We start from the raw sequence: 26,551 nt of genomic DNA, 5'->3' as shown, positions 1-26,551 counted from the left end.
GCATCGGTGCTTGTAAATGATAACATTTATTTTTTGCAATATATAACTCTTTTAGTTCTTAAATTCCACAGTTGAAGATGCCATTTTAAAATTTCCTACCATTCATTTAAAATACAAGAGCGACCTTACCACTTCTACATTGACACTATCTCATTAACAGAGGTAGCCCTCTTTTGGGAGACATCTGAAATTATGTACTTGCAGTGCATGACTGGCTGTCATTTTCTTGGGCTACCACTCTCATCAAGAACACTTAACTGATGCAGAGAAATTTAACTGGTTGTTTCAGGTGTGATGCCGTGGAACTATTCTGTCATATTTTATCATGAATGGAAGATCCTTAGCAGGTTCCACTTAAAAAGTAACAACTTTTCAAGTGGAACCTGCGAACAGAAACCTGAAAAATAGGCCCTTTATTCATCAGAAAAAAATCAGTCTTATATGATGCCCAGTTACCAACAGAATTATGTACATAGTTGAAAAAGTATGCCTTGTCAATGAAGATGATGCATGGTAGTTTTGGAATTTTTTGGTGATGATACATAGTTCAAAGAAAGTTAATGCCTTTCTATGCACCCATTTAGTGCGTGCATTATTTCCTCAATATGTCCTCTGGCCAATTTGGCGATGTGTGAGCACAAATTTTTGGACACCACACCATCACATCTCCACATCATAGAAGTAGCGTAGGTATAACATGATGACAACAACTGAATGAAAAATTCCACCATGACCTGGACTTTCACTATGACTATGAACCTTCTTCTTTCTGGGCTTTGACTGGTGAGTTATCAAAACTTCTTAAATTACCATTGTTTTGGTGGGGTTAGTGGAAGAAGCACCCCTCAGATGCAGCCCGTAGAATCAGCCACTACATGGCTCTGAGTTATAGTTCCACCTACCAATTTAGGGAACACATGAGACAAAGAGTAGAACGGAAGGACTCACAGATAGCTTGAAAATTAGAGTACTGACATTTCCAGTTAAGCAGAGCCCAAGAAGCAATGAACAATTCAGGTGTAGGAATACATTTTTCATTTACACACAGTCATCTTAGACTCAAATTCAAGTATAAATACAAACAAAAGGTGAGAGAAAAAGATTGTACAAATGCATACATGCTGAACTCAATGGTGGTGTGCAGATGACACGATAGCCAGGAACAAAAGAAATAATAATAATTCATTCACTCATGGCAATACAATTGCATAGTTTCGTCAAGTGGAATACATTACATAAAGCATAAAAACACAAACAAATGATGGCAATAGAACACCGTATGTACACAAATGACAATTAAAGATATATCAGGACAATATTTAAATCAGTGGTAAAGGCATAATACACATAAATAATATAGTTACCCTTTCTCATTTAAGTTTTTCCTTACTTAGAGCATAAAATTCATCAATAGAATACAAAGGTTTTTTTATTAAAAAATTTTTGAGCTCAATTTTGAATTTATACAAATTGCTGATTTTCTTAATATTTTGAGGGAGTGAATTGTGGAGTTTGGCTCCTTTGTGGTATGGACCCTCAGTATTTAGTGTGGTAGATCTAGTTTTGATGTGGATATCTAGGTTTGACCTGGTATGATGCTGGTGAATGTTGCAGTTTAACTCATATAAGTTCATGTTATTTTTAACAAACAGAATGAGTTCAAAAATATACAAGGAGGGTTGGGGCATTATACTGGCCCTACTAAAATAAGGTCTACAGGACTCTCTATAAGATAGGTTGAAGAGAGTCCTTATGGCCTGCTTTTGCAATTAAAAAATTTTTGCACTGTGGCACGAACTGCCCCATAAAATGAGGCCATATTCCAGTATGGATTGGAAGTTAGAAAAATATAGCATCTTCAGAATATTAAAGCTTAAGCTAAGGCGAAGATATCTAAGCTGATACAGAGATTTACTTAGCTTGGGTATTATTGAATTGATGTGTGAGGACCATTTTAAGGATGGCTCGAATACAACACCAAGGAATTTTACACTGTCTGCAAATAAGAGGTCAACATCGTTAAGTTGTACTGATGTACACTGTTCTTTGCTAAAATTTAGGCACACAGATTTTTGGACATTTATGGCCAACAGATAATCATGTAACCAATTTTGAAAAGATTTCATAGTAGAATTTATTTTGTATTGTAATGACTCAGGAGTAGTCTCTTGAATTAATATACTAGGGTCGTCTGCAAATAAAACAGTTTCAGCTTCTGGGACACAACTTGGTAAGTCGTTTACATGCAACAAAAAAAGTAGGGGCCCGCATATCGAGCCCTGGGGGACGCCAGATTTCATTGCTCTTTTAGCAGACTGAAAATTTAGCTTTAGGTTTGTCGACGAATCAAAATGAGAAATTTCATTCAGCTGAAATCTTTCCTGTAGATACGAATGAATCATTTATTAGCTATGCCCGAAATCCCATATTTATTTAGTTTTTTCAGAAGGACTTCCACACTTACTGGTAATCAAATCTCAATGTATCTTTGTTTTACCCTCTATTTTAAACTATAATCACACATACATAATGGCAACCAGAAATGATCGAGGATGTGTGCTTTATGATCTTATTTTAGATTCAGTGTGCCCCAAAAATATGTTTTACATCTTTCATACTTTTTTGTGGAAGCTCGCTTTGGCTAACTGACAGCCCTAGATTCTTACATCCCTAATCCTGCCAAACATATCCTAACCATGGAGAATTGTCATGCTCATGATGGAGTAGCTTATTCCCTTTCATCGGAGGTGGGCAAAATAAATTCAATTTTATTTTAAATACAAAGTATAAATTACTCCTAAAATTTTTATTTCAAATGCTACGTACAAATTACTCCAAAAATTGTACAAATATTTAAATGTAAAATACAATTGTAATTTCAAAATACTTTTCCAAGTTACAAAATACAATCTGCCTAATTACTGTCAAATTCAAATCCTCTATTACCATCATTTTTTTTACTTTATGCTCCTTCATCATGAATTAAATGCTGTATGTATTGTTGAAATAAAAAAAATATTGAACACGACATTGTTTCTTGCATTGTTTGTCATCATCATATTCAAACACCTTTACCATTCACACACTAATGTAAACAATTAGATACCTAATTTTTTGTACTCAACAATGATGTTCAAATCATCACCTAGGTGTTGTGAAATAATCGAGGTGAAATTACTAAGTTACTTACTTCTGTGGCTGATCAAATCCTAGCTAATTTTTGGCCACGACAATCAGTTGCCTCCAAGCTCTCCAGATTTCCACCATCTCAATGTCACCTCCCACTTTTCGCACATCATTTGGTTCTTTATAACCCATCTGATTCTTGGTTACCCTAGCAAGCATTTTCCTTCCTGATGTCCTCTGCACCCTCTTTTTAATATTTTTTCCTCTTCTATATATCTAACCTAGCCAAGCCTTCTGTTTGCTTCTTTCCACAGACGCATTATTAGACCTTCAAATCAACACCTAGGTGTTGTGAAATAATCCAGGTGAAATAGCTAAGTTTGCTTCTTACCACAAACACATTATTACACCTTCTGTATAAGTTCTATGTTCTTTTTAACTCTCTACATCCTTGTTCCAAACCTTGGTCCAGAAATTCTTCTTAATATTTTGTTTTAGAACATAGTCAACTTTTTCTGTTTGTGTTTTGTTTTTGTCTTCTCTTCTGACCCATGCAAGAGAACAGGTTGAATGATACCTGTGCGTATCCTAATTTTTGTAATTCGTGATAGAAACCTGCTCTCTAATTATGTGGCACATTCCAATAGCACATATTGGCTACCTTTAGTCTTGCTTGCATTTCTTGGTCCATTCCATTTTGAAAAGTTTTAGAAACTCCGTTGTACTTTTAACACTTCTGCAACTGAAAAATTGTGACCTCTTACATCCAGTGTTGACATTGCCACCTACTGCTTCCTCTAAGAAGGCTTTTGGTAGCATTTCAAGGTCATTATTCCAGGTGCATTTCAAGGTCATTACTCCAGGTAGCATTTCAAGGTCATTATTACTATCTGCCATTGCAACAACGTCATCTGCCAAATATAAAATGTTAATATTACCTTTATGTTTGCTCTCATAGCATAGATTATATTGCCTTCAATGCTTCTTCAAGGGCCACATTGAAAAATAACAAGAGTACAGCCCGTTTCCTTGCCTTACCTCTGTTTTGATGCTAAAGGTGTATATGTATTTCCACTCTATTCTAACCTTGTTCTTTGAATCTTCAGCACACATTTTTTTTATTACAATCATCTCTAGAATATTATTCTTTCTAAGGGTTCTCCGTGGTTTCGACCTAATTTCACCATTGTATGCATTCTTGAAATCCATAAAAAAATAGTTTCTGTTATATTTTTCAGCCTTGTTCCAGCCCCTTATCTCTGTAGTGGTCTAATTATTTCATACATTCATTTAGAGCTTGAAATCCTCATTTCTGAAATGCCTTACATTGGATAAATATGAAAGGAAAGCTGGAATTTGTGCATGTATGTTGTGGTAGAGTGAAGCATTTACATGACGTTAGATAATCTGGAAATTTTTAATGAAATTCATCATTTGTACTCCGGCCAACAATGGAATGCCATACAATTTTCACTTCTTTGGAAATAGGTGATCTTAATGCATCTAACCTCAGCAGTGATCATTTCATCAAGTTAAATGATCTTCCTCTCTCTTTTGTCCAACTGAGGTGGAGGTATACTTGGCCTCTTCTAACTGTGAAGGAATACCTGCTTAATCATTGGTGAACATTGATCATTTATGTATTGTTGCTCTTTGTTCTAGCTATTCCATTTAATATTGGTGTATAGGTCTTTCTGAAGTGTCCTTTTCATGTTTATTGGTTTATGCATTTTGTACTTAGTTTATTGTTATATATATTTAGTGGCAGATGCTATTTCATGTAAGTGAGATGTCATTGGGTATTTAATTGAAGTAATGAATTAAGAGGAATTATTCATACTTATGTACAGTGGAACCTCGTTAAAGCGAGTATGGGCTATAGCGACACCCCCGCTATTACGAGAGATAGCCGATGCACCGTCAATTGACCCTATAATAAACGTGTTAAAAAAATTCGTTTTTACGAGACCCTTTCGGTGTTGGCTCTCGCCATAGCGAGGGTTTCACCGCCGGAAGACTTTCATCAAGACTCCTTAACCTCTGTAATTGCTAGCGATCTGTTAGAAATGAAGTTAATGGAGTGCTCAGTCTCAAATTTATGTGGTAAACTGTCGTTCGATAAATATAATGATTGACGAGACAATGCTTTGCATGATTTTTATTCAGTGCGGCGCTTATAAATTGTTTGAATAGTTAGTCGTTATTTGAGTAAGGAAATTTAGTGATGCAAAAAAACATCGCCTTTCGCCTGGATTTATGCTTACGTTAATCGGATAGATGTTTATCTGTCGCCGCACCACTCCTGTTCCTGTATATCTGTTCGCAACAGGTATATTGGCTATTATTTGCTCCACCTCCGGTAAAGCGACAATTCGCTATAGCGAGTGTTTATTAGTGCACCGTGGGGTGTCGTTATATCGAGGTTGCACTGTAACTACCATTACTGAGGTAGCAGGTCTAGATTTTTCATCTTGTCTACTTTTTGGAGATAAGGTCACAAATTACCTTGTGGTGGCAATACATTTTTCATGTTTGGAAGTAATTTTGTATGTTAATTTTGATTATATTCTTTTTAGGAGACTTCCGCAGTCAAGACAATTTTGCAGTGAAGATATTCAGTTGAGCATTCATGTGAATCGTGAAGTAGTTGATGTTGTGTTTTAATGGTTTTTCCCTGATTTACACTCCATTCTATGGCTTAGAGGAGTGTATTCTCCTCACTTAATTAAATAATATGTAGTTTGAATTTGCTCCAGTGTTCACCTCAAGAATTGAATGTCAGGCTCCTTGGATCTTCTGTTGAGTGTGCTCCCTATGAAAAAGTTGTTGAACTCCATTGTAATTTTCTTTTAGCTTGAAAGAGCGGCCAATTAGTCCAGCACCAGGGATGGGTCACCCAAATGTGCCATCTTTGGCCAGCCCCTTGCCTAGCACAGGCAGCCCAGCAGCATCGCAAGCACCAGCCTCTGCACCAGCACCCACAGTGTCTGCACCTGCCAATCCCATGATGAATCAAGCTCCAGTATACCGCTCTCCTGGTCAGAATTCTCCCCTTTCCCAAGGATCTGGGAGGCAGACACAACCTCAGCAGCCTCAATCCCAACAAGCACAGCAGCAACAACAACCACAGCCTCACGGGTCAGTGGGCACTTTTCCAGCTCAAGCGGCACCTGGCGGTGGCTCTTATGGTGTGAGGCTGGCAGAGGGTTCAAACGCTATGGTCTCACCCCATCGTCTCCCCAGCCCGCTTGTGGTTGCATCTTCTCAGCTGCCTGGATCGACAGCCGAGATGCATGGCCGCGCCACAGGTCCCCGGTGGCAGATGGCTCCAAATGCAGCAGCTGTTGCAGCAGCAGCAGTGGCGGCGGCGGCTGCTGGCCAGCAGAACAGTCAGCAGCCACAGCAATCAAATTTGAGTGGGGGTGGCATGAGCCTGGGTGGCAATAACATGTTGCCTCAGCAAATGGGGTCAACCACTGGTGCTAGTGGCGCAAATGCTCCTGGGGGAATGGTGCAGTACATTCGAACAGCTTCGACACAGGGAAGTCCTCTTATTGCACAGCTTACCCAACCATCATCAAGTGGGAATGTATCGGCAATGGGGAACAGCATGGGAAACCAGTTTACCAACCAGAGGTTAGAGGGTAAGTTCAGGTAAATAATTCATAATTGTCTTCTTTCCTAAGTCCTAATGAGTTTTATTTCCAGGAAGTGACAATTCATGTAATCATTGAGTTGAGTTGAAAAGACGGGATGTTACAATTCCATTTTATAATTGTTCATATCCTCTGAAGTTTTAATTACCCCTCTTCCTGAGGTCCCTGATTTGTACACATTCTCAATTATGGTGGTTTGGTAAATCAAACTAATGTGGAGCAATCATTGGACTATGTTTTATGTCTCGTTAAAATGTAATTGTAGCAGGTTGATTCCTTTGATAGCAGTAATAGAAATAATGATAATAATCTATTTGATACATAGGTTACGAGTACAGTGGGCAAAAGAATCGGTCAAACACATGAAAGTGAAGATTATATGTAGAGGGGAAAATATGAAAAGTCAGTAGTAGACTGATAATTCAGAAAATGTGGTACTGTGAGCATTCTGGATTAGAGAATTGTATTTTAGGAAAATTTTTGGAAACTGGAAAGTGAACATTAGGAGGATTAAAATCATTGATTTGGAATTTTATAATTATGTAATATGACCTATTTTCTTTACATTAACCAATTAAATATCAAATTTTGAATGTTACTCTCAAATGGTTGGTAGCCTTACTTTACTCAGTGATGTATGTTCCATACTATTTGGCAGTCATTTTGGGGGCTACAGACTTCATTTAGAATCTTGTGTTTAATGGTCTGTGTTAAGCTATAAATACTTGGCATGTTCAGCAAATTACTCCAAAATTAAATACATATCAATGATCAGATGATATGGATTTTTACTATATACAGAAAAGCTGGGTCAAAGAATCAGGCTCATATGGGAGCCAGTATTCTATAACTTTGTAGTTACCGACCAGGGGAAACTTTCATCAGTTATCACACATGCTCAAAATGTCTGTGCTTTTCCCATTCTTTCAAATGAATTTGAATTTCTTTGATGTGTGTCAGGAGCACCCATGGTTGTGCCGCAGCCGCAAGTAGGGATGGGCCACAATCAACCACAGCAACAGCAGCAGCAAATGAGGATGGCAATGGGAGGGGGAGGCATGACTGGGGGTGGGACAGCACAAGGTGCTGCAGGGGTGCAGCAGACTGGTGCAGTGCAGGCACAGCCCGTGAGCGCAGTGCGGGAGAGGCCCACCATTTGGCATGGCATTCTTGAGTGGATTGAAAAGCCCAAGAATGCGAGTGATGCTGCACAAAAGTTAACTCGACATGTTCCCTGTCAAGTATCTGCTAATACTAAGGATGGTGAGCCTGAACTGTAAGTAATCTAGTGGGATTTTAATACTTTTTAGTTTACTTTTTTTGTTTGCTTGTTTGTTTTTCCCTATGCGCTCTAATCTGAAAACTTGCATTTGAAACCTTTGCTAATCATTAGGAATCTATGGAAATATGTATTTGCATCAACTAGGAGAGAGGAGAAGGCAGGATGCTCCAAGCAAATGGGTGTGGCAATCTCATCCTATGCTTGCCTTCTTATGATTGTCATGATATTGTTAAATATGTAAGCATAAAGACATATCACGCCTTGGTTTTACACTCTTCGGAGCTGAGTTTTTTTTGTGTGGTATGTGAACAGATTGATAATTCGTTTATTGGTTCATTTTTCTACAAGGTTATTATCTGAAAACTGTTATGAACAATAATAAGGGAAATATATTTAGGTAGTAGCCCTCAAATTCATACACCTGTGTTACCAGCCGGTCTTCCTTGAGAGCACAAAGTTAGCCTTATGCCTAACTTAAGCCAAATGTAGATGTCTATCAGGTCTACATTTGGTCTACATTATTTGGGCATATTTTGCCTATTTTTGGTCTACTGGTAACATATAATTTTGGTCTACAGTTATACCAAATGTAGACGTAAAATATCGTATAAGCACGTGTAAGAGGCACACACGTTTAAGAGACGCATCCCTATTTTGAGCATTGGAGATAGGTATAGAAAAAAAAATTCTCGGCATTTTTTTATCGTATCACGCGGTGTTGGAGACGTATGCCTGGACTTTCGACAGTTATCAAATATTCCTCTTTCAACACTTAAAATTTACGTGGCATTTTTCAGCTAAATTTACACAATACGTATGGTTCTCAGAGATGAGTAGGTATTCACTCGTTGTCTTAACCTTATGATGCTTACTAGGGACAGTCAGATCAGATGCCTCAGATCCCAATATCCACGAATAATGTCCTTCACCTTAATGTACTTCAGATCCAAATTCATCCAATTTGAGGCAAGTGATTTATGGCCTGTGGGTTCTCGGAAAGGAAAAAAAAAACATCAGAGTAATTTTGTGAAATCTAGGCCATGGTTATCATCTTACAGCACTGAGATTCCCCTGATTGTTGTCCAATCTCTTGGGAAGATTCATACTATGTGCCTGTCGTGTTTTGCTTTAAAATTTTCCACAGCTGAAATTCTGTTGCAATACTCCTATGAGAGCTTTTAAAAAAATTGTTCATGAGTAGGGCAAGCATCGTAATGCAACGGCCTTATCTTGGTCTGTGTAAAACCAAGGTTTTACTTCTCTGTTTGATGAAACATGGAATCATCTGAAGAGTGTATCAATTATTATAATTCAGGAAGGCTGATGCATGGCCACAAAAGCTGATTATGCAACTCATGCCCAAGCAGCTCATTGGTAACATTGGAGGCGCCTATCTGAAGAACTCTAAATCAGTCCTGTTCCATCCTCAGAATTGTGAAGCTCTGGAGTCTTTGACGAAAGTTATGAGTTCTGGGTTTGTGAGTATCTCATTTATGTATTTCTTGGTGAGGATATTGGAAATTCTTGAGAGGATGTTTCTTTGAAATGCTTTTGGTATTGACAAAATCTATTTCCTTTAGGCTGGGTGTGTGCATTTTACCAGTGTTCCTAGTCCTGCTGCATGTGACATTAAGGTTTTAATCCTTTTATACACATCTGAGAAGAGAGCTTATCTTGGTTTTATACCAAATGACCAAGCAGCATTTGTAGATCGCCTCCGCAAAGTCATCCAGCACCAGAAGTCAACTCAGGCAATGATCAGACAAGGCCAGGTAAGTGGAAAGTATGTGGGTATACAATGCATGTTATAGGTCATTTCCATACCAATTATATTTTGTGGACTCATGATTGGAATTGACATGGCATGAGAAAATATTTTCATAAAATAATCTTTTTAGTTGTCCTCTTGCTGTATTTACAGTGCAATTTTCGAAGAAATTTTTTGCAATATTTGAGATATTTTGGATATCCCAAATTTTAGTAGCACATATTGAAGTTCAGATTGATTCCCTATGTAGCTACTACTTTATAATGTGAAAGTGTGGTTATGTTAGTTCATTTTGATAGCATTAAATGTTTTCTTGCTTATTGCAATTACTGTATGATTATCATTGAGTAGTTTAGTGTTGTCACTCTACATATTAATCAAGTCGTCCTCTTTCACTGTCTGACTTTTCATTCAATCATCAATGCGCATCCCAAGCTATGAATTGTTCAGAAAATATCCCAACTGTTATGCATAGATGCACTAAGAAGGATATTTGTTACAAACTTTTTGGGATTGTCATTATGTGATTAAACTTTAATTTCAGCCTTAAAGAAAAACCTACCACTTATGCTTTAATCTCAAAATTTTAATCCCTCAACCTTCATGCCTCCTGAAGTGAAGGCTGAAAAGTGTGGGTGAACTTAAGAGGTAGAGAATTATCTTGTATACTTTTAGATGAGCTACATTTCCAATACCATCAGTCGATGGACTGATGGTATTGGAAATAGAGCCATGAAATTTTTTTCCTGTGACAAAGGAAATAATCCGTTGATCACATTGGAGGAGGAACCTTAAAGGCCTACCATTTGAATTTTTTTGATATCTGGATCAATTTTTACATATTCACATTAAATCACTTAACATTATCTTTTATTGTTGTGATCTACTGCAAAAAAATGCTGTAAGTTAGGCATCGAAAAATTCTAGTCACATGCACCTCTTACATTTAGTCTTAATACAAACAAAAGATAGCTCAAAACCTTGTTTGTTAACATGGATGAAATCTCGCCTTGGCATACAAGTTATGGGAAGATTCACCCATCAGCCCTCAGATCATGATTATCTAAGAAAAGGCATCTTTGGTGTATCTCTCTAGTATTTGGGGTGGCAATCTCTTGTTATAAAAGAGGGCTGCCCTTAAAGCCATTACTTTGCATGTCAAGGTATTGGGGTGGCCATTGACCTTGACTTGTTAACTTAGAGCCTCTGCTGGGTAATGTAAGAGGGCCATGCCCATGATTGTTGTAGCTGCGGCTGATGGTATGAAGACTTTGGCTGTAGCTGGATTATCCCTGCACCATTTAATGGATGAGTTAGAACTTTAGTCGGGCAGCTGTGAGGCCACGCTCTAGAATGAAGAGTGTTAATGATGTAAGGCAAATTTTACTGAACACTCATGGGCCATGAAGCTTTAAGGACACGGAATTGGAGTAATCATAATTGCCTATCAAAAAGTTGGGATTTTTTAAATTAGAGATGTCACATGCTTCTTACAATGCCTAGATTTTGCTGTGTTAAAATGCTGTTTAAAAAGAGTGGGAGCCAAACCTATTTTCTGGTGTTTTAAGGAAGGAGGAAAGCCGGCAACAAGTTTCCCCCATCTGTGTGAAAATGTTGCTGGGCTGCTTATGATTGTTCAATTTGACTCCTCCCTCTGTCTTTGTTGCTGTGGGTGATTGGCAAATTAATGGACTTCGTAAAACAGAGTTGAAATCACTTCTAGGGACCAGCTGCACATGCCGGTGTTGATATACCAAAGTACACCCATGTCTCGTATAGCGCAATTTCGATTAGCGCAATTTCGATATAGCGCAAATTCGTTCCTCGGGGAAACATTGCAACGCAGTGTAGCCTAATCAAAAATTTTAAACGCTCTTGTGATAAAACGTGAACTTGCGCTAAGTACACACGTAATTTCTATCAATTTACGCATATTAATATTATTTCTTGCCTCAAATCTTCTTTTTTGTTTATATATTAATCGAAATTCATTGCTGTGCAATTGCCAAAAGTATTACTCGTCATTGGGTCCAGATAGCCGGCCTACCGAAGATTTATCTCGTCTCCTTAACAGAATGATAATAAATAATTTAGATCGTTAATTAAGCGTGGGGCTAGTGGAAATGAGTTTTTTTTTCAGCAATACGGTTTGAGACGTATTTTTGCCGTCGTAGGTTACCGGGCGATTGACTTCCAGGTAGAGGGTCTACGCTAAAGCCTTCAAGGTCATCGGTATTCACGGGGGAGAAATGGAGCGGTGGCCGAGTTGCGCATGAATAGCATCAACTCATAAAAGGGTCCGCTATAGAGTCTCAAACACAATGGCTTCGTTCCCTCCCCGCAGTCATAGGCCTTCTGCGTCTCAGGAATACAGTTCAGCAGAAGAAAGTGATTTAGATAGAGCCATACAGAGTAAAAACCAAGAGAATATGGCAAAAAATAGGAATGCGTGTAGAAAAATCAAGAATTTATCAAGAAAAACCATAAACCTAGAAGAGGACTTGAGAGAGGTCAATTGCTTTGAAAATGGAGAGCGTCAAAGCGATATTGCGTGGAAGTTTAAACTCACGATGCCTTATTCTGAATAAAGACGAAGCTAAAATATCAGTGACCTTAGCCGCACCAACTTCAACCAAGCGGTCTACACATACGGAAAGTTCATGGTGAATCAGTACAAAAAGACGAGAGTGGTAATCGCTCCGAGACATTTAGTGAAAGCGGTTGGTTCCAGAATTTATACGGCAAGCAGGTATTTTCAGTGCGGCGATATCAGGTGAATCTGCAAGTGTTGATAGCGCAGCCACCACAACATTTTCTGATGAACTCCAAGCTGTGATTGAAAGTGGCTCCTTTCCCCCTCATCTAGATTTAGTGTTGACGAGAAGATATTCTTTTGGAAAAGAATGCATTCTCGTTCATTCATTTTCAGGGAAGGAAAACCTGGGTCAGGTTTCAAGGCATTTAAAGACTGTTTCACGTAGCTGCTAATGACTCGGAGGACTTCAAATTAAAATGATTTATCATTCATAAACTCCGCTAGCTATGAAATGGCATTTAAAGTAGCATTTTCCTGTCATTTCGATGAGCTACAAAAGGGCCTGGGTGACACAACAGTTGTTTTTAGACTAGTTTGAAAAATCGTCAACTGCCGGCAATGCATTACGATCCCCTGAGATAGCAGATGTTAGCCCACCCGCACGACAGGATGGAATTTCGAAAGCACGTAAGAATTTTTTTTAACGTGAATAAAAGTCTTTGAATGCGTGAATACTATCTTTAAAGATGTTTTAAACTATAAATATTTATAGAAATAATGTTTTCTAAGGCTTTTTATGGGAATATAGATGTTTTAGAGGAAATTCAATACCAAAGACCTATGCTACCAGGAACGCATCCCTATCTTCCCTATGTTAAAACGCTCTCGTATAACGCAAATTCGTATAGCGCAAAGACCCCAAGGAACGCATCCCTTGCGCTATACGAGACATGGGTGTAGTGAGATTAATTTTATTCTATAAAGCAATGAAATGGAGGCTTCACAAATTGCAGGTTCTCTTACATTGCTTTCCATATATATATGATCAGGTGAAAGAGAAGTTCAGATTTAAAGAATTTGTAGAAGTTATTAAATTAGAAGAAATTTTTATTCAAATCCTGATTTCTCTGCTCTGTCATAAGTGTTAAATTTAATAGAAGCATAGTTATACATCACAATATACAGCATGTAAACCGAATCACTGCTGCGAGCTAAACCATACTATTGTCAACATCAGTCAGTTGACAATCTTCCCAGGCACAAGAAGGGGAAAGATTTTGGATCATTTAATCTCTGTGTTAACCAATTCATTTGCATGTCCAGAAGCTGGAAATTCCACTTTTTAATTCTTTCCCTGAATGTGGATCCCTTAAAGTTTTTCCCCCTTTATTTAAATGTGTTTTGATGAGGAATTTATTTTTTCCCTTTGGAAATGGAGTAAGTGTTATTATGTACATCTGATTTTATAAAAGAATGGCTCTAAATAAGCTTCATGTTGGACGTCAGATCTTAAAACTAATATTTGACTCCAATTTTGAGAGTAAACTGAGCCTTGCACAAAAGCAAGCCCCACTTTTCATATGCAAATGCAAAAAATAATAAATTTTCTGCTTTTATTGTAATTATGTTGGTCATAGTGAAGGATGTCAGCCTTTGTTGGATATACACCCATGCCTTGCTTAACGCAAGGGATGTGCTCTTTGCACTTTATCAAATTTGCATTATTCGAGACCATATTAACGTGGGGAAGATAGGGATGCGTTCCCAGTAGCATAGGTGTTGGGTATCAAAATTCCTATAAACTATGTATATATTCCTATTATTAGCCTTAGAAAACCTTAGTTTCACCAAGGCCTTTTGTCTTGAAGCTTCTACTTGATGTCTTGGAGCAATCACCACCCTTATCGTCTTTTATAGATAACAGTCTGGCCAGCAAGAGTTGTCCATTGACAGCTCAAAAGAAGGGGTGGGGAACCCTGTGCCAAAACAGTTTGCATCCAATGCTTGTCCCCCAAATGTACCTCACAACTTTGCCTAGTCAACGTTGTGACATGCAAATGAATCACTGAAACAAGCCTGAATCACCTAAACAAATCTTCCCATAGATTATCTCTTTTCTCTTGCGTGCGCCCTTAGTCTACTGTGGTGGTGTTGCAGAGGGGTGTTTTCTGGATACTTTCTAGTGCTTTTTCCAACGCTTTTCACAAAAAGTTCTTGGCGCTTTCAATGGAAGTATTTCATTGAAGTGGTTAAAGAAGGCTTTCGTGAGTGTTTTGGGCTGTTATGGAGGAGTTTCTTTGTTTAACAAAGTATTTCTAACTGATTCCATCATATGAGCGAGAAAAAACGTGGTAGCTCAGGGGTTTGCAATGCATTGCCGGTAGGTGATGAATTTTCAAACCAGTCTAAAAACAATTCTTGTGTTACCCAGGCTAATCTATCTCAGACCCTTTTACGTGTTGATGCCACTCATACGCAACTTGGACCGGACTCTGCTCCATTTCTCCCCTGTGAATACATATGACCTGAAAGGCTTTCAGCTGGACCCTTCATGAAGTCAATTTACCAGATAACCTAGGATGGCAAAAAATACATCTCAAACTGTATAACAAAACTCATTTCCTTTAGCTCCAAACTTAATTAATTATCAAAATTAACTAATATCATTCAGTAAAGGAGATAAGATAAATTACTTCGGTAGGTCAGCTATCTGGACCGCATGATGACTTATGTTTTTGGCCATTACACAGCAATGGATTTCAACGAATATATAAACAAAGAATAAGATTTGAGGTAAGAAATATTATTAATATGTGTAAAATGAGAGTAATATCGATTGTATGTAGCACAAGTTCACGTATTGTCAATAAAATGCTAAGATTATTTGATTAGGGAAAGCAGCATTGGGAAGATTCCCAGAAGAATGAATTTGTGCTGTATCAAAATTGCGCTAAGCGAGGCATGGGTGTACTGAAATGGGAGGACATTTTTTTGCTGTTAATTAGGTCAAACATTGGTCATGTAAGTGTTAACCATGTTCAAAATCTAATCATCATTACAAAAACTAAAAATATAGAAAATCATGAATCACAATAAAATTCCATTTTCCAAAAAATCCATTTCAATCTTGTATGTACATTTGATTGGGTAATCTTTGAGGTTATGTGCTTTCAGGTTGGTGCTGGGGTTAGTGGCGGTGGTGGTGGTGGTGGTCCGATGCCTTTGCCAGGGAATGCAATGACTTCTCAACAAGGAATGCTGCTCCCTCAACAGCCAGCAGCACAGCAGCCTGCAATGAATATGGCAGCCACTGGGCAGATAGCTCAAGCACAAGGACAGCAGATACAGCCCCCTCAAGTGATTTATGTTCCATTTATTTTGGTTGTAAATAGATATTTAAAGTTGAGCCAAGTACATAATCTAATATGCTCATAGTAAGATGCATTACTTATACAATAGAAGAACCAATGAACTAGTCATTTAATAGGTTCTGCATGAATTTTCTGCATTGGTTGGCAACCTCTGAACACAAGTGACTATTTTGATAGTCACAGATATAGGTTTTCAGAAATCCCGGAAAATAAGTGCTGAGTCACCAAGTTTTAGGTCTGTGTTGCTTTGATCATATGCCTATCTACTCTCCTTTGACCTGGTTTGATGTAATGTTCACTGATTTTCGTAGGAGACCATTTCATGGCTGCTCTTGTTATGCCAGGAGAAACACCCTTGGAGTACATGCTTTGCAGTAGCGGATACAGAAAAATTAAGGGGGGTGCAAAAGATATCTTTAGCTACCTTTACTTTTGTCGTAATTACAAATAATTAAGTCACATGCAAAGTTTAACAAAGTTTTATTTAAACTGATAATATGCATATGCAATACAATGCCATCTTATGGTGTAAAAAAGGCTATTATTGTGGTTCTGCTATGTTAGGCAATGCGGGTGGCCCCAAAGGGGGCATGCACCTGCAGTGCCCCCCATATGTATCCGCCACTGATGCTTTGAGAAATTTTTTTCATATATGCAAGGTTTTTCTAAATTATTAATCTTAGACGGTTAAGAGCTACAAATTGTTCAGAGGAGGATGAGAGTGAGAAGCAAGTATTTTGTACTTCAGGATTTAATTAATTTTCAAGGTTTTGAGAGAAATATCTAATTATGAAACAATGCCGGTACTTGAAATGTTCTCTGGTGACACTTGAAGGGCTGAATGTCATTGCTTTTAGCTAAATCATGGCATTTTACTTCCAGAATACTGATGGTCATGTTGCACCTGGAACACTGCCAGGCAACTCAGCAGGTGGTGGAGGGGGTGGAAATGGGAGTAATGGGGGCTCGGCAATGCGAGGGCAGACAGGGGCAGCACCAGCTGTGACTGGTAACAGTGGGGGAGGCAGTGGGGCTGTCAGGCAGCAGACAAATCCTCAGCAGCCTCCTCAGCCATTTATACATCTTGAAGCTGCAAGACAGCAAAACCTAATGAAAATTCAACAGCTTCGTCAGACATTAGAAGCTGCCCAACAACAGGAACTACAGTACAAATCTCAACTGGAGGTATTTGAAGTATTGCATTCTTATCATTCTTGAATTTAGGGAAGCCAAAAATGCTTTCTCCAGTTTGAATATGCTCATTGTGTAAAAGTATCTGGACCTCTTATTTTAATCTGTGATTACAATTAATGCTGCAGCAAGCCTTTTTATAAGTGAAGCCATGATATCAGCAAAACAAATAATGTTTAATGTTCCATATTTTTGCTATAAGATATTATTTGTATCAGTCTTTAAAATTCACCTCTTAAATGCCTTTAGCTTTTTTATGCATGCTTTTGAACTCAATTTAATTACTTGCAGAATGCATACAGGACTTACCTTTCTTTTAGTGGTCCCCTTTGTTTCTTTTGAGTATCTGCATTCTGTTTACTCTCTCTAATTACAGTAGGGATAGATGGCTCTGACATTTCTTTTGGATCCATACCCGATTCGGATACTTCATTTCCAGGAGTCCGATCTTCAGTTTTTTTTAGGAACCAAATGCATTTTTAATTGCCTGCTGTAAAAAAAAGTACTGTATTTCTCCGAATATAGTCCCCCCCCCCTAATTTTGAGGCGTCAGTTTTGGGAAAAAAAAATTAAAATGCGTAGGAATATAGTCCCCCCTTTACTCCTTTACTTTTACCACTGGCATTTCTGGAAAAAAAGGGGGGACTATATTGAGATAAATGCATAAATATTCAAGTTTCTTCAGGATACATACAATATAAGGAATGCTATTTCGATTGTCATACACATTTTAATAGTTTTACTTATTAAAAATCATTTTTATAAGCTTTCAAGTTATTTTTTTTAAATATTAATATCTTAATACATTCAGGATCTAAGCTGTTATTCATGCTTTTGGAAATGAAAATATGTAGGTTTCAATTTGCAGATGAACTATTGACTGAATCCAAATTTTCCTCACTCTCATTTCGCCAAATTTTGTCACTCCCTCATCACGTGACATGTGTTTCACTTGCAGATGCTTCAGTAGTGGTGAGATGGATTTTGCTCTTCCTCACTATAGTTTCACATCACAGTGCACGCACATGGCATACATTGGGTGCTTTCCATTCATTGATTCACGTCGACACAAGTCGACTCGCATCGCAGTTTTCGTGTTCCATTCTGTGTGTGTCGCCGACTGTTGTGACACAAGTCAACAAATGGTAACGCACAGGAATTGGAGATTTTTATAAACAGTTTCCGTGAGTCGACACTAGTCGACGTGTGAGTCGCATGAATGGAAAGCACCCATTGAGTTCTCCATGTCTCAATAAAAATGTGTCCACTCAAAGAAAGACATTTTTATCTGTATATCATTAAATTAAATTGCAGCTGCGCAATCTGCGACACAATTGACAATGTTTAGAACAGCATTGACATCATATGCGGAGAGGTGTGGAAACTATAACAGAATGAGATGTCCACTGAGCGAGAGAAAGGCTGAGCAGCAGAAGTGCGCAAAGGAGAGGTGGAGTAGAAGGAGCGCTCTCCCTTAGTCTTTCAAGGAACTTGTCTACGAAGGAGAGAGTCAAGGATGAATACGTCAGATCTAGCTATTTTTTGACGTTGTTGCCTTCAAAGTGAAGGTGTCCATGCTATGTGATACAGTAGAACTTCTCTAGTATGTTTTTGAAGGGACCACTAAAAATGAACGTGCTATCCAGGAAAATGTGCCAACCAGGGGAGTAAATAAAATAGGGGTTATTGCAATCCGTGGAAAAGTCGTCACAACTACAATTACTGTCTGAAGTTCTTGTAGGATTGCCTTCCTGAACTCTTGTCACATCTAAAATCAAGAAAATTAGCACTAAACTGTCAAAAAAACCATGTGAACAAAAATCACAATGTTTTCATAGATTTCCCAGACATTTACATATAAATGTCATCATTCTCCAGTGATTTGTCATGTATGTTTTAATAGAACAAGTTAAGCTAGGTCATTTCTTCTTTCTCAGAGATAACTCATAGAAAATGACGATAACCCTGAGTACATCAATTCATTGTTTTAAAAAATCATAAAAATTGTGCTACATTTTCTTTACCATTAATCCTGGCAACAGCCGTACACATTCGTGCATTAAATGAACCCATATCGATGAATATAACTATTGATATATCAATATTGTTATGATGATTAAAAATTATTGTAAGCAGATTTTTATATTCTAAAGTTGAAATTCTCTAAAAAAAATTGTTCAGTGTCGTATACTTTTTATTTCTAGTACTGAGATGGAGTATTTTTGAGTTAAGTTTCGCGTGGTCGGGCACTCGCCTGTGTGGACAATTTTCCATAAGTCCTGGTTTCCTATAACCGCTGCTGCACGATGCGTGATTGCACGCCCATTGCCTTCATGGGAGTTCTGTGTTCCTGTTTTCCAAGCATCGCAGTGCATGATCGCGCTCAGTGATCACAGATCCTCATCCTGCGGAAGTTGCATCCCGAATCACTTGTGCCAAGACGCGACTACGTGGCGTGGTGCCCAACAGTGTAGTTTCCGACGTTGCAAAGTGGTTTTGAAGCATTCATGGAAACCACTTTTCTGAATCCATGATCTCGCAGCCACCGATGTGTGGTTTTCGGAAACCAGGTGTGACATGGAGCAGTAAGAATGCGAGTGCAATCACATTTTCGCTGCTGAAAAGGTCGCGGTCAGGAAAAGAAAGCTCTAAATGATTTCGGAAAGCAATCTAAAATAACAGACAATGTGCATAAATAATATTTAATCGTTTGGTTTATATTAATTATGAAAATTAAATGATATTCAAGTGAAAGTTTGGATTATTAGTGTTTTCAATTATTCGTACTTCCTCTCCCCATCATTAGCCCGGATAATCAGGAGTATGCTGCATTTATAACTAGCAGGCCACCCGGCATTGCTCGGGAAGGATAGTACTCAGAGGTGGGAAACTTGGAAACACCCCCCCCAATGTATCCCACGGCTGACTCAAAATCGAAGTAAGATGGTAAGTGGAAGATGCTGAAATAAAACAATTGAAGAAACGATTTCTGTATGCCAGGAATGGAATCAGGTTGTACCCCTATTCACAAAATTAATCGTGTGTGCGTACGTGCATAGACCAAAACCATCATGTGGACGCTTACCCCAGTGAAAGGGTTTGCGCTGAGAGGAGTGTAGCATCCTTTGATCGAGTCAAGAGGTGTGCCTATCAGGCTGGATGTGCAATCGCAGAAGTTGTATTATGTGACTTAACAAATGGTAATGAGGTAACTACGCAAAGGACACGTTGGTCACAACCGAAAGTAGAACTATGGGTTTTGGGAGCATGAGATGCACCTATGTACTAACTTTGGTTGCAATCCCTCCAGCCACATGGTAAATCATAGGGGACAGACAAACAGGCATTCTCTTTTATGTATAAAGATATGCCCTGACTATGCCTCAAGAGCAGATATTTAGAGCTGTGCTTTTTGCTGAAAAGGATGAAAATGAACAGTTTATCATAACGAATAGTTTAAACCCTCCTTTATTTGTCAGAGGTGAACACACCCTACAATGCACTATAGTTTACTTTTAAGGAATTCTGAAATGATGCCAATTCACCTTCATTAAATCTTCAAAGGCATTTCAGTACACGGTATCACTTAGAACGCCCTTTGTGTATGCCTATTTAGGTGACATATCATATGTAGTAGCATGGAATATTGTCTGACTCATCTCCTGAGTCCAAGTTATTGGAATATTTACCATACCAAGTGCTCACATTCACTGTACTATAAGTTTATAAAGCCTTCTGAAGGTGTATGTTTGCCTATGCCGTCACACCTTTGAAAAATGCTAAAGTAAGATTGCCTCTTGGTTAATTAAATTTTGAGTAAACATATTGTAGAGGAAATTTTGCAAAATTGTGTGTTGAGCATTTAAGATTTTTGGAGTCATAAAATTAGGAACACCTTCTTGTGCATGCATTGCTAACATTTTTTTCATTTTTGGAAATGTGTGTGTGATGCTAGTGGCATTATAGTTAGCTTTTCTTTGCTGGCCAAATTGCATCTTTTGTGTTTCACTGAAGTGGCCTCAGAACTGAAATTACCATTTTATTTTCAGATCATCAGCCATATGAAAATTCAGCAGTTACAGCAAAATCTTGAAGTGGCACAGCAGCAGGAAATGCAGTACAAAGCACAATTAGAGGTACATACTTAAAACATTTCTTCCTATATTTGTTATGATTTCTGTAAATGATACATCTATGTGTGGTAGAAGTCCATTAGAATGAGTTTGATGAATAGCAAGGGCAGTGATGTTTTCTTGTTTATGCTAGAACGTTAATGAGTCAAATTTGCCGTGGACATCATCTGGAATGCATGACTCAGAGGATAACAATGTGCCTATCTTCGACCACAGAATGGTCTTGAGGTAATTTCAGACTACCTAGCTAAGGAATCATTGTAGCAGAAAAATGAAACCAAATAATCTCATCTACAAGTTATTGATATCATTGTCTACTAAGTTTTATTTTCTTGCCTTTGGACAGCCACACAGTGGTTGGAAAGGCCTGTCTAGCTGGACAAAAGTCAAATATATAAGTTTGGGTAAATTATGCGGAAATGTGCTAAATGATTAGGCAATGAGTTGTTGTTTTAAATAATGTACTGTTTTCATGGATTTTTTAAATATAATCCTCTGTAATCCATAATTACTTTGATTTGGGATATGTCATGGTCTTACAGTGCTGGTCACTGACTTTTAGGCATCAGTATCAATGATACTGAAACCATAATGATGGAATATTTTATGAAAATTCGAAGTAAACAGACTTATCTTTATATTTAATCCATACTTTGGAGAACACCTATTGTTATTATGAAGAATTTCACTGTTGAAAACAAACTAACCAAAATTGTGTACTATGTACTTTCTGGTCGATTTTAAGAAAAGCCCTGCAGGGCCCCAGTTTAATTTTAACGCATTAATGTAGGTAATAGCCTTATAAAATATGCTGTCCAAAAATTGGCTGCGCTTAGTTGCGCCTTTTGGAATTAAAATGTAATTTCTACACTGGAATACGTTTCCTTGAGCGGTACTTCTCAGCTCACCGTCGTGTGGAGCTAGTGAGATGTCCAATAGGGTAGTTTCCTTCATCAAAGAAAACGAAAGGCATTGATTGCGATTCATTACCCCCCATTAGTGTATTCATAATATACAAATTATTTGGTTTTTAAAATACCGGCTTAGACGAATGGCAAGGGTCAATATTATCCTCATTTGAAAAAGGCCAGATTGGCGCCCATGCGATGCCACTCCACGTGACATCACAGGGACCTAGTTTCTATACGAGTAGATAGGATTTTTACATCGTCTGAGGTTACCAATGCATGCATGAGGCACAGAGCTCAGGGAAACATCTCTTAATAATCACCTATTAAAACTGCCTAAGGTCGGAAAGTTTTCTTCGTTTGATAAGGTATTAATAATCCTTATTTAAGCCAAGCACTACCAGCTAGCATGGAACTCTGCCACCTGCTAGCATCCTGTGTCGTATCAGCGCTCAGAGCCTCGCCCCAAGGTCACCTCACTTGCGGCAGCGGGAACCAGAACGACGTCACACAGAGTTTTTCCCGGCATTCATACTTACCCGTCGCGTTTTCGCACGCTTGAAATTTTTCACTTTTCATTTAATCGCGAAAAATAGATATCGTCATTTAAAAATCTAAAACCGTGAAATATGTACTCCAGGGCTGCTATTCTGGATGGAATAGCATTATGCTATTCTCCTATATTGCAACCGATGTTGCTATAATATAGCGTATTGCAACGCCTATGCTATTTGGTATTCAGAACGGTTGCAATTCGTGTTTTTACTACACCGGAAGACGTAATTCTCAGAATAGCATAGGCCCGTAGCAATTCACTATTCCGAACGGCGAATTGCAACCGATAGGGTTGCAATAATAATACGCGGTCTTCGATGCCGAGCAATTCGGTATTGCAACCCAGAAAACGTGCGCATTGCGATGTCGAATTGTTTTTCTGAGGTTTAAGTAACCTAATCAAGCATTGAAAAATGGAATAATAGCCAAAAATGAAATGATATCAGCTTTATTTTAATTAAATAATAGTAGCATAAGTGATGAATATTTAACTAGTTAAGTGATTTGGTTAGGAATTAACATTCGAGCTTAATATATGAAGCACAAGCTTGCTTCATCGACAGTACGAAAACAATAACAATTAATGCAAAGAATTACTACCATTAGCCCAAATTTTACGTGTTTTATTCATATTTACAATTCATAATTTTATTTCATCACTTGACTTGCTACTAAAAATATCCTCAATGTAGGCTATCAGGTCGATTCTTGAAAATTTTCAAGCTTGTGTTAACACACTAACTCGCCAAATATATTAATAGTTATAGCTTTCAATGAAAACCATATATTACCATAATAATACCATATACTTTGATCAGCCGTTCATTTCCTCAATTGGACAGTATATACAAATACATGCAACGAGTCGAAATTGTTTTCCCCACTATTCGCTGCCTTCTACAATTAAAACTAAAAATTTACTAAATTATAAACACGGGCAGTCGACTTGAATTACTTGCTTGAAAACAAAGGATTTCTCCGAACACCAATAAAGTTTCCGAACAAATATGATTCACCACAAACGTTTAATGGAATATCCATGCACTACATCATTAATGCAATATATATCATGTGGAATTGAATACGAATTCTTTCTTCTATAGACAAGTATTTTTTTCAAGACATTCACACAATTAAGTTTCAGTTTATCGGCACAGTTCAGGGTCTATCAAAAATTTCAGTGAGCACATAATAAAATCAGCTGATACGAAAACAATGATAACTGACACAACAACACTTTCCACACGATTCACTATTGCTAGATTCACTTTTTCACAGCTGTTCCATCCATCCTCAAATTCACCATCACATCCCTCTGCTTTTTCCAAATCTGCAGCTGAAATATTGATACTATTCCATCATATTACATGAAAGCACAGCGGTGACGTTGCCACCTACTTCATTTCCTAAACAGAGAATGAATACTGAAATTAGGGAGTCATATAATATAAAGCTAGTATTAGAAACGAAAGCTTCTAGTTCATACAGTAAAGCTATATCGTCACGATCAAAGCAATAAAAGTTGGTACATATTTATTTTGACATGCAACGAACAGACAGACTTCGAAGCCTAAGACAATTACGAAGAAAATCAAACATATTTAGCTTTCAATGATTATTTCGCATAACATATATCTCACGCTAAAGGACCGATCGGATATAGGTAAATGATTCAATATTTATGCCCGATGAATCATCATTATAACAGTAAAATTATGACCTTACCCACCTGTCTGAAGCCATTGCGATATTATCAAAACAACAACAATCAGCTGATTTCCTAAACGAGATTTTCAAAGCGTATTATATAAATCCACGGTTTAATATAATTTTTAAATGCAAATGAAGCAATTATTTGTAATTGCAAGTCAATATTCCATAAAATACAGAAAAATATATAAAATATCTTCTCCCTCATTGGTTGCGCAAACTGTTCAGAAAGTTTTTCATACGGGAAAGGGCGGAGCTTCCAAATAGCTCGCGCAAGAAATAGCATGCTGCTATTCCGAACAAAATTATTACTACGCTTCATTCTGAATACGGGGTCGTTGCAATAATGACCCGCAGAATAGCATATGCTATTTTTTGCAACGCTTATCCAGAATAGCAGCCCAGGAGTAATAATCTTTCGATTTAGGCAAAAAAAAATTATTGGAAACATCATCAGCGCCAAAAAAATTCTTGGAAACGATTTTATGAGGTGTTTGTTCATCTTTACTTATTATTGTATTGTTATATAAAATGAAATTGCATTTTATGTTGAAATTATAAAAAATTATTGCCGTATTTTCTGGTAAATAACATGTACCTACTAGATAACACTCATTTTAAAAATCTCTTCACTGTGAGAAATGTATAGATACAGTAAACTCTTGATTTTACGAAGTCAGTGGGACCGGAAAATTGGCACTTCGTAAAATCGAGTTTCGTAATTTCAAACCTTTTTCATAAGTCGCGAAAAAATGTTCGCTTTTGTTTCTTCCGCCCTTTTTTGTCTTTAGTGGCCTTATTTAAATGTTTTCGGTGGTTATTCTCGGTATTATTCATAGAAAAGGCTTTTTGTTATCGATTTATGCTGTGAAAGATCGTTAAATAATAATACCACCATAAAATTCCCATTTCTCGTTCATACTTCAACATCAATGTTCGCTTAAGAAATTCCCGACCAGTTTAGAAAACGTAATCAAATAATGAATTGCAAAGCTTATTATAAGAATTTAATGTTATAAATTTGTGGTTAGGAGTGAATAAGAACTATTAAGTTCGCGTAAGATATGTATTTGTTTCCAGCACCCACGGAATTTTAGCGGCAGCCAGCCTAACCGCCATTTATGTCGCCCTCTATCGCTCAGTGATGAGAAAAAAAAAGAAAAATGAGGGCCTCCACCCGTTTCCTAAATAACCTTCGTAAGTTAATATTTCGAGTTACTCAGTATTTTCAGTTGAATGTGCTATCTTTTCCATTAGTTATTTTCATTGAGATTCAGTTACGATTATAAATTACGTAGGATATGATTATCTTCTGGCAAATATTTGAAGTAAATTCTGTTTGAGTTCTCCGTCCGGATACTGTGCTCCGTCATCTTAGCAGACATTGCTACGAAAGACTTTATTCTTCATCAGGACCATATTCTTCATACCAGGTGTGAAGTGCTATGTTCATGTAGTATTTCTCTCTTCTTTTATGCCGACAGGAGCAAGGTTCCAACCGGAAAACGACAGGAAAGACATCTTCCATTATCAGAGAATTAAAGAGAGAAACGTTATTATCCGCATTGATTGTTTTCCTACAAGAGATGTTTCATCATTTCTCAACGTGTGTGAAGTATTGGTTCACTTGCGTGAATTCCCTAAAATAACACGCAAAAACCTGTACATTCACCTCATTTAGTTTTGGTGTCCCTTTCTCCGCCGTATTGAAAGTTATGCAAAGAATCATTGACGTAGAGAAAAGATTTTCTTACCTTTAGCACTAAAAAATAGTCGCGGCATAATCGTAAATAAATAAAGTGAGGAAAGAGCAAAGAAAATAATTACAATTGAAACGTCAGCAGAGAAGAAGAGAGAGAATTATAAGTGCGGCACCATTTCCCCGACAGTAGAAGATACTTCTTCAGCCTCTCTCCGGTTAATAACTTACCCACGTGGCAGGTAAAGATGAACCATGCCCTTCTCCACAATCGGGGAACGTTCCCAGTGGGTGGGGTGAATAAGAGTGGGATGGGGATTGCCTGAGGAAAAAAGCGGTCAGCATATGGTGGGGTGAAGGGGGCAGGAGAAAGAAGGGTGGGGAAAGGGCCTTCAGCTCTGCCTCAGTTTACGTTTGGGGGGCGTATTTTTCTACGACGCACTCAAGCTCCGTAACCTTAGGGGGGGAGTGAATGGGAAATGCTGGGGAAGGGGTTTGGGATGCGTAAGGTGGGTGTCAGCAAGATCAGCAGAAGGCCGCGGGAGGAAGTAAACAAAGACTTTGGAAAGAAAGATCTCTCGGCATGGGAAAACGGGGAGACGCACGAGAAGAAAGT

General features: G+C 37.9%; 1 protein-coding gene across 3 annotated transcripts in view; it reads left to right on the top strand.

Moving 5' to 3' along the window:
• The window catches only part of LOC124170497 (mediator of RNA polymerase II transcription subunit 25-like), a 116,863-nt gene that overhangs the window by 66,494 nt on the left and 23,818 nt on the right, over positions 1-26,551 (top strand). The window contains exons 6-12 of one of the 3 annotated variants that reach the window (XM_046549255.1): positions 5,980-6,770; positions 7,743-8,058; positions 9,380-9,542; positions 9,645-9,836; positions 15,543-15,725; positions 16,622-16,924; positions 20,980-21,066. In XM_046549255.1, coding sequence (XP_046405211.1) covers positions 5,980-6,770; positions 7,743-8,058; positions 9,380-9,542; positions 9,645-9,836; positions 15,543-15,725; positions 16,622-16,924; positions 20,980-21,066 — 2,035 coding nt within the window. The other 2 variants (XM_046549257.1, XM_046549256.1) reach the window with 2 other exon arrangements.

Source organism: Ischnura elegans, chromosome X, assembly GCF_921293095.1.
Source record: "Ischnura elegans chromosome X, ioIscEleg1.1, whole genome shotgun sequence".
Classification (NCBI taxonomy): Eukaryota; Metazoa; Arthropoda; class Insecta; order Odonata; family Coenagrionidae; genus Ischnura; species Ischnura elegans.
Note: the sequence above shows the minus strand (reverse complement) of the source record. Positions and strands in the feature narration are given on the sequence as shown.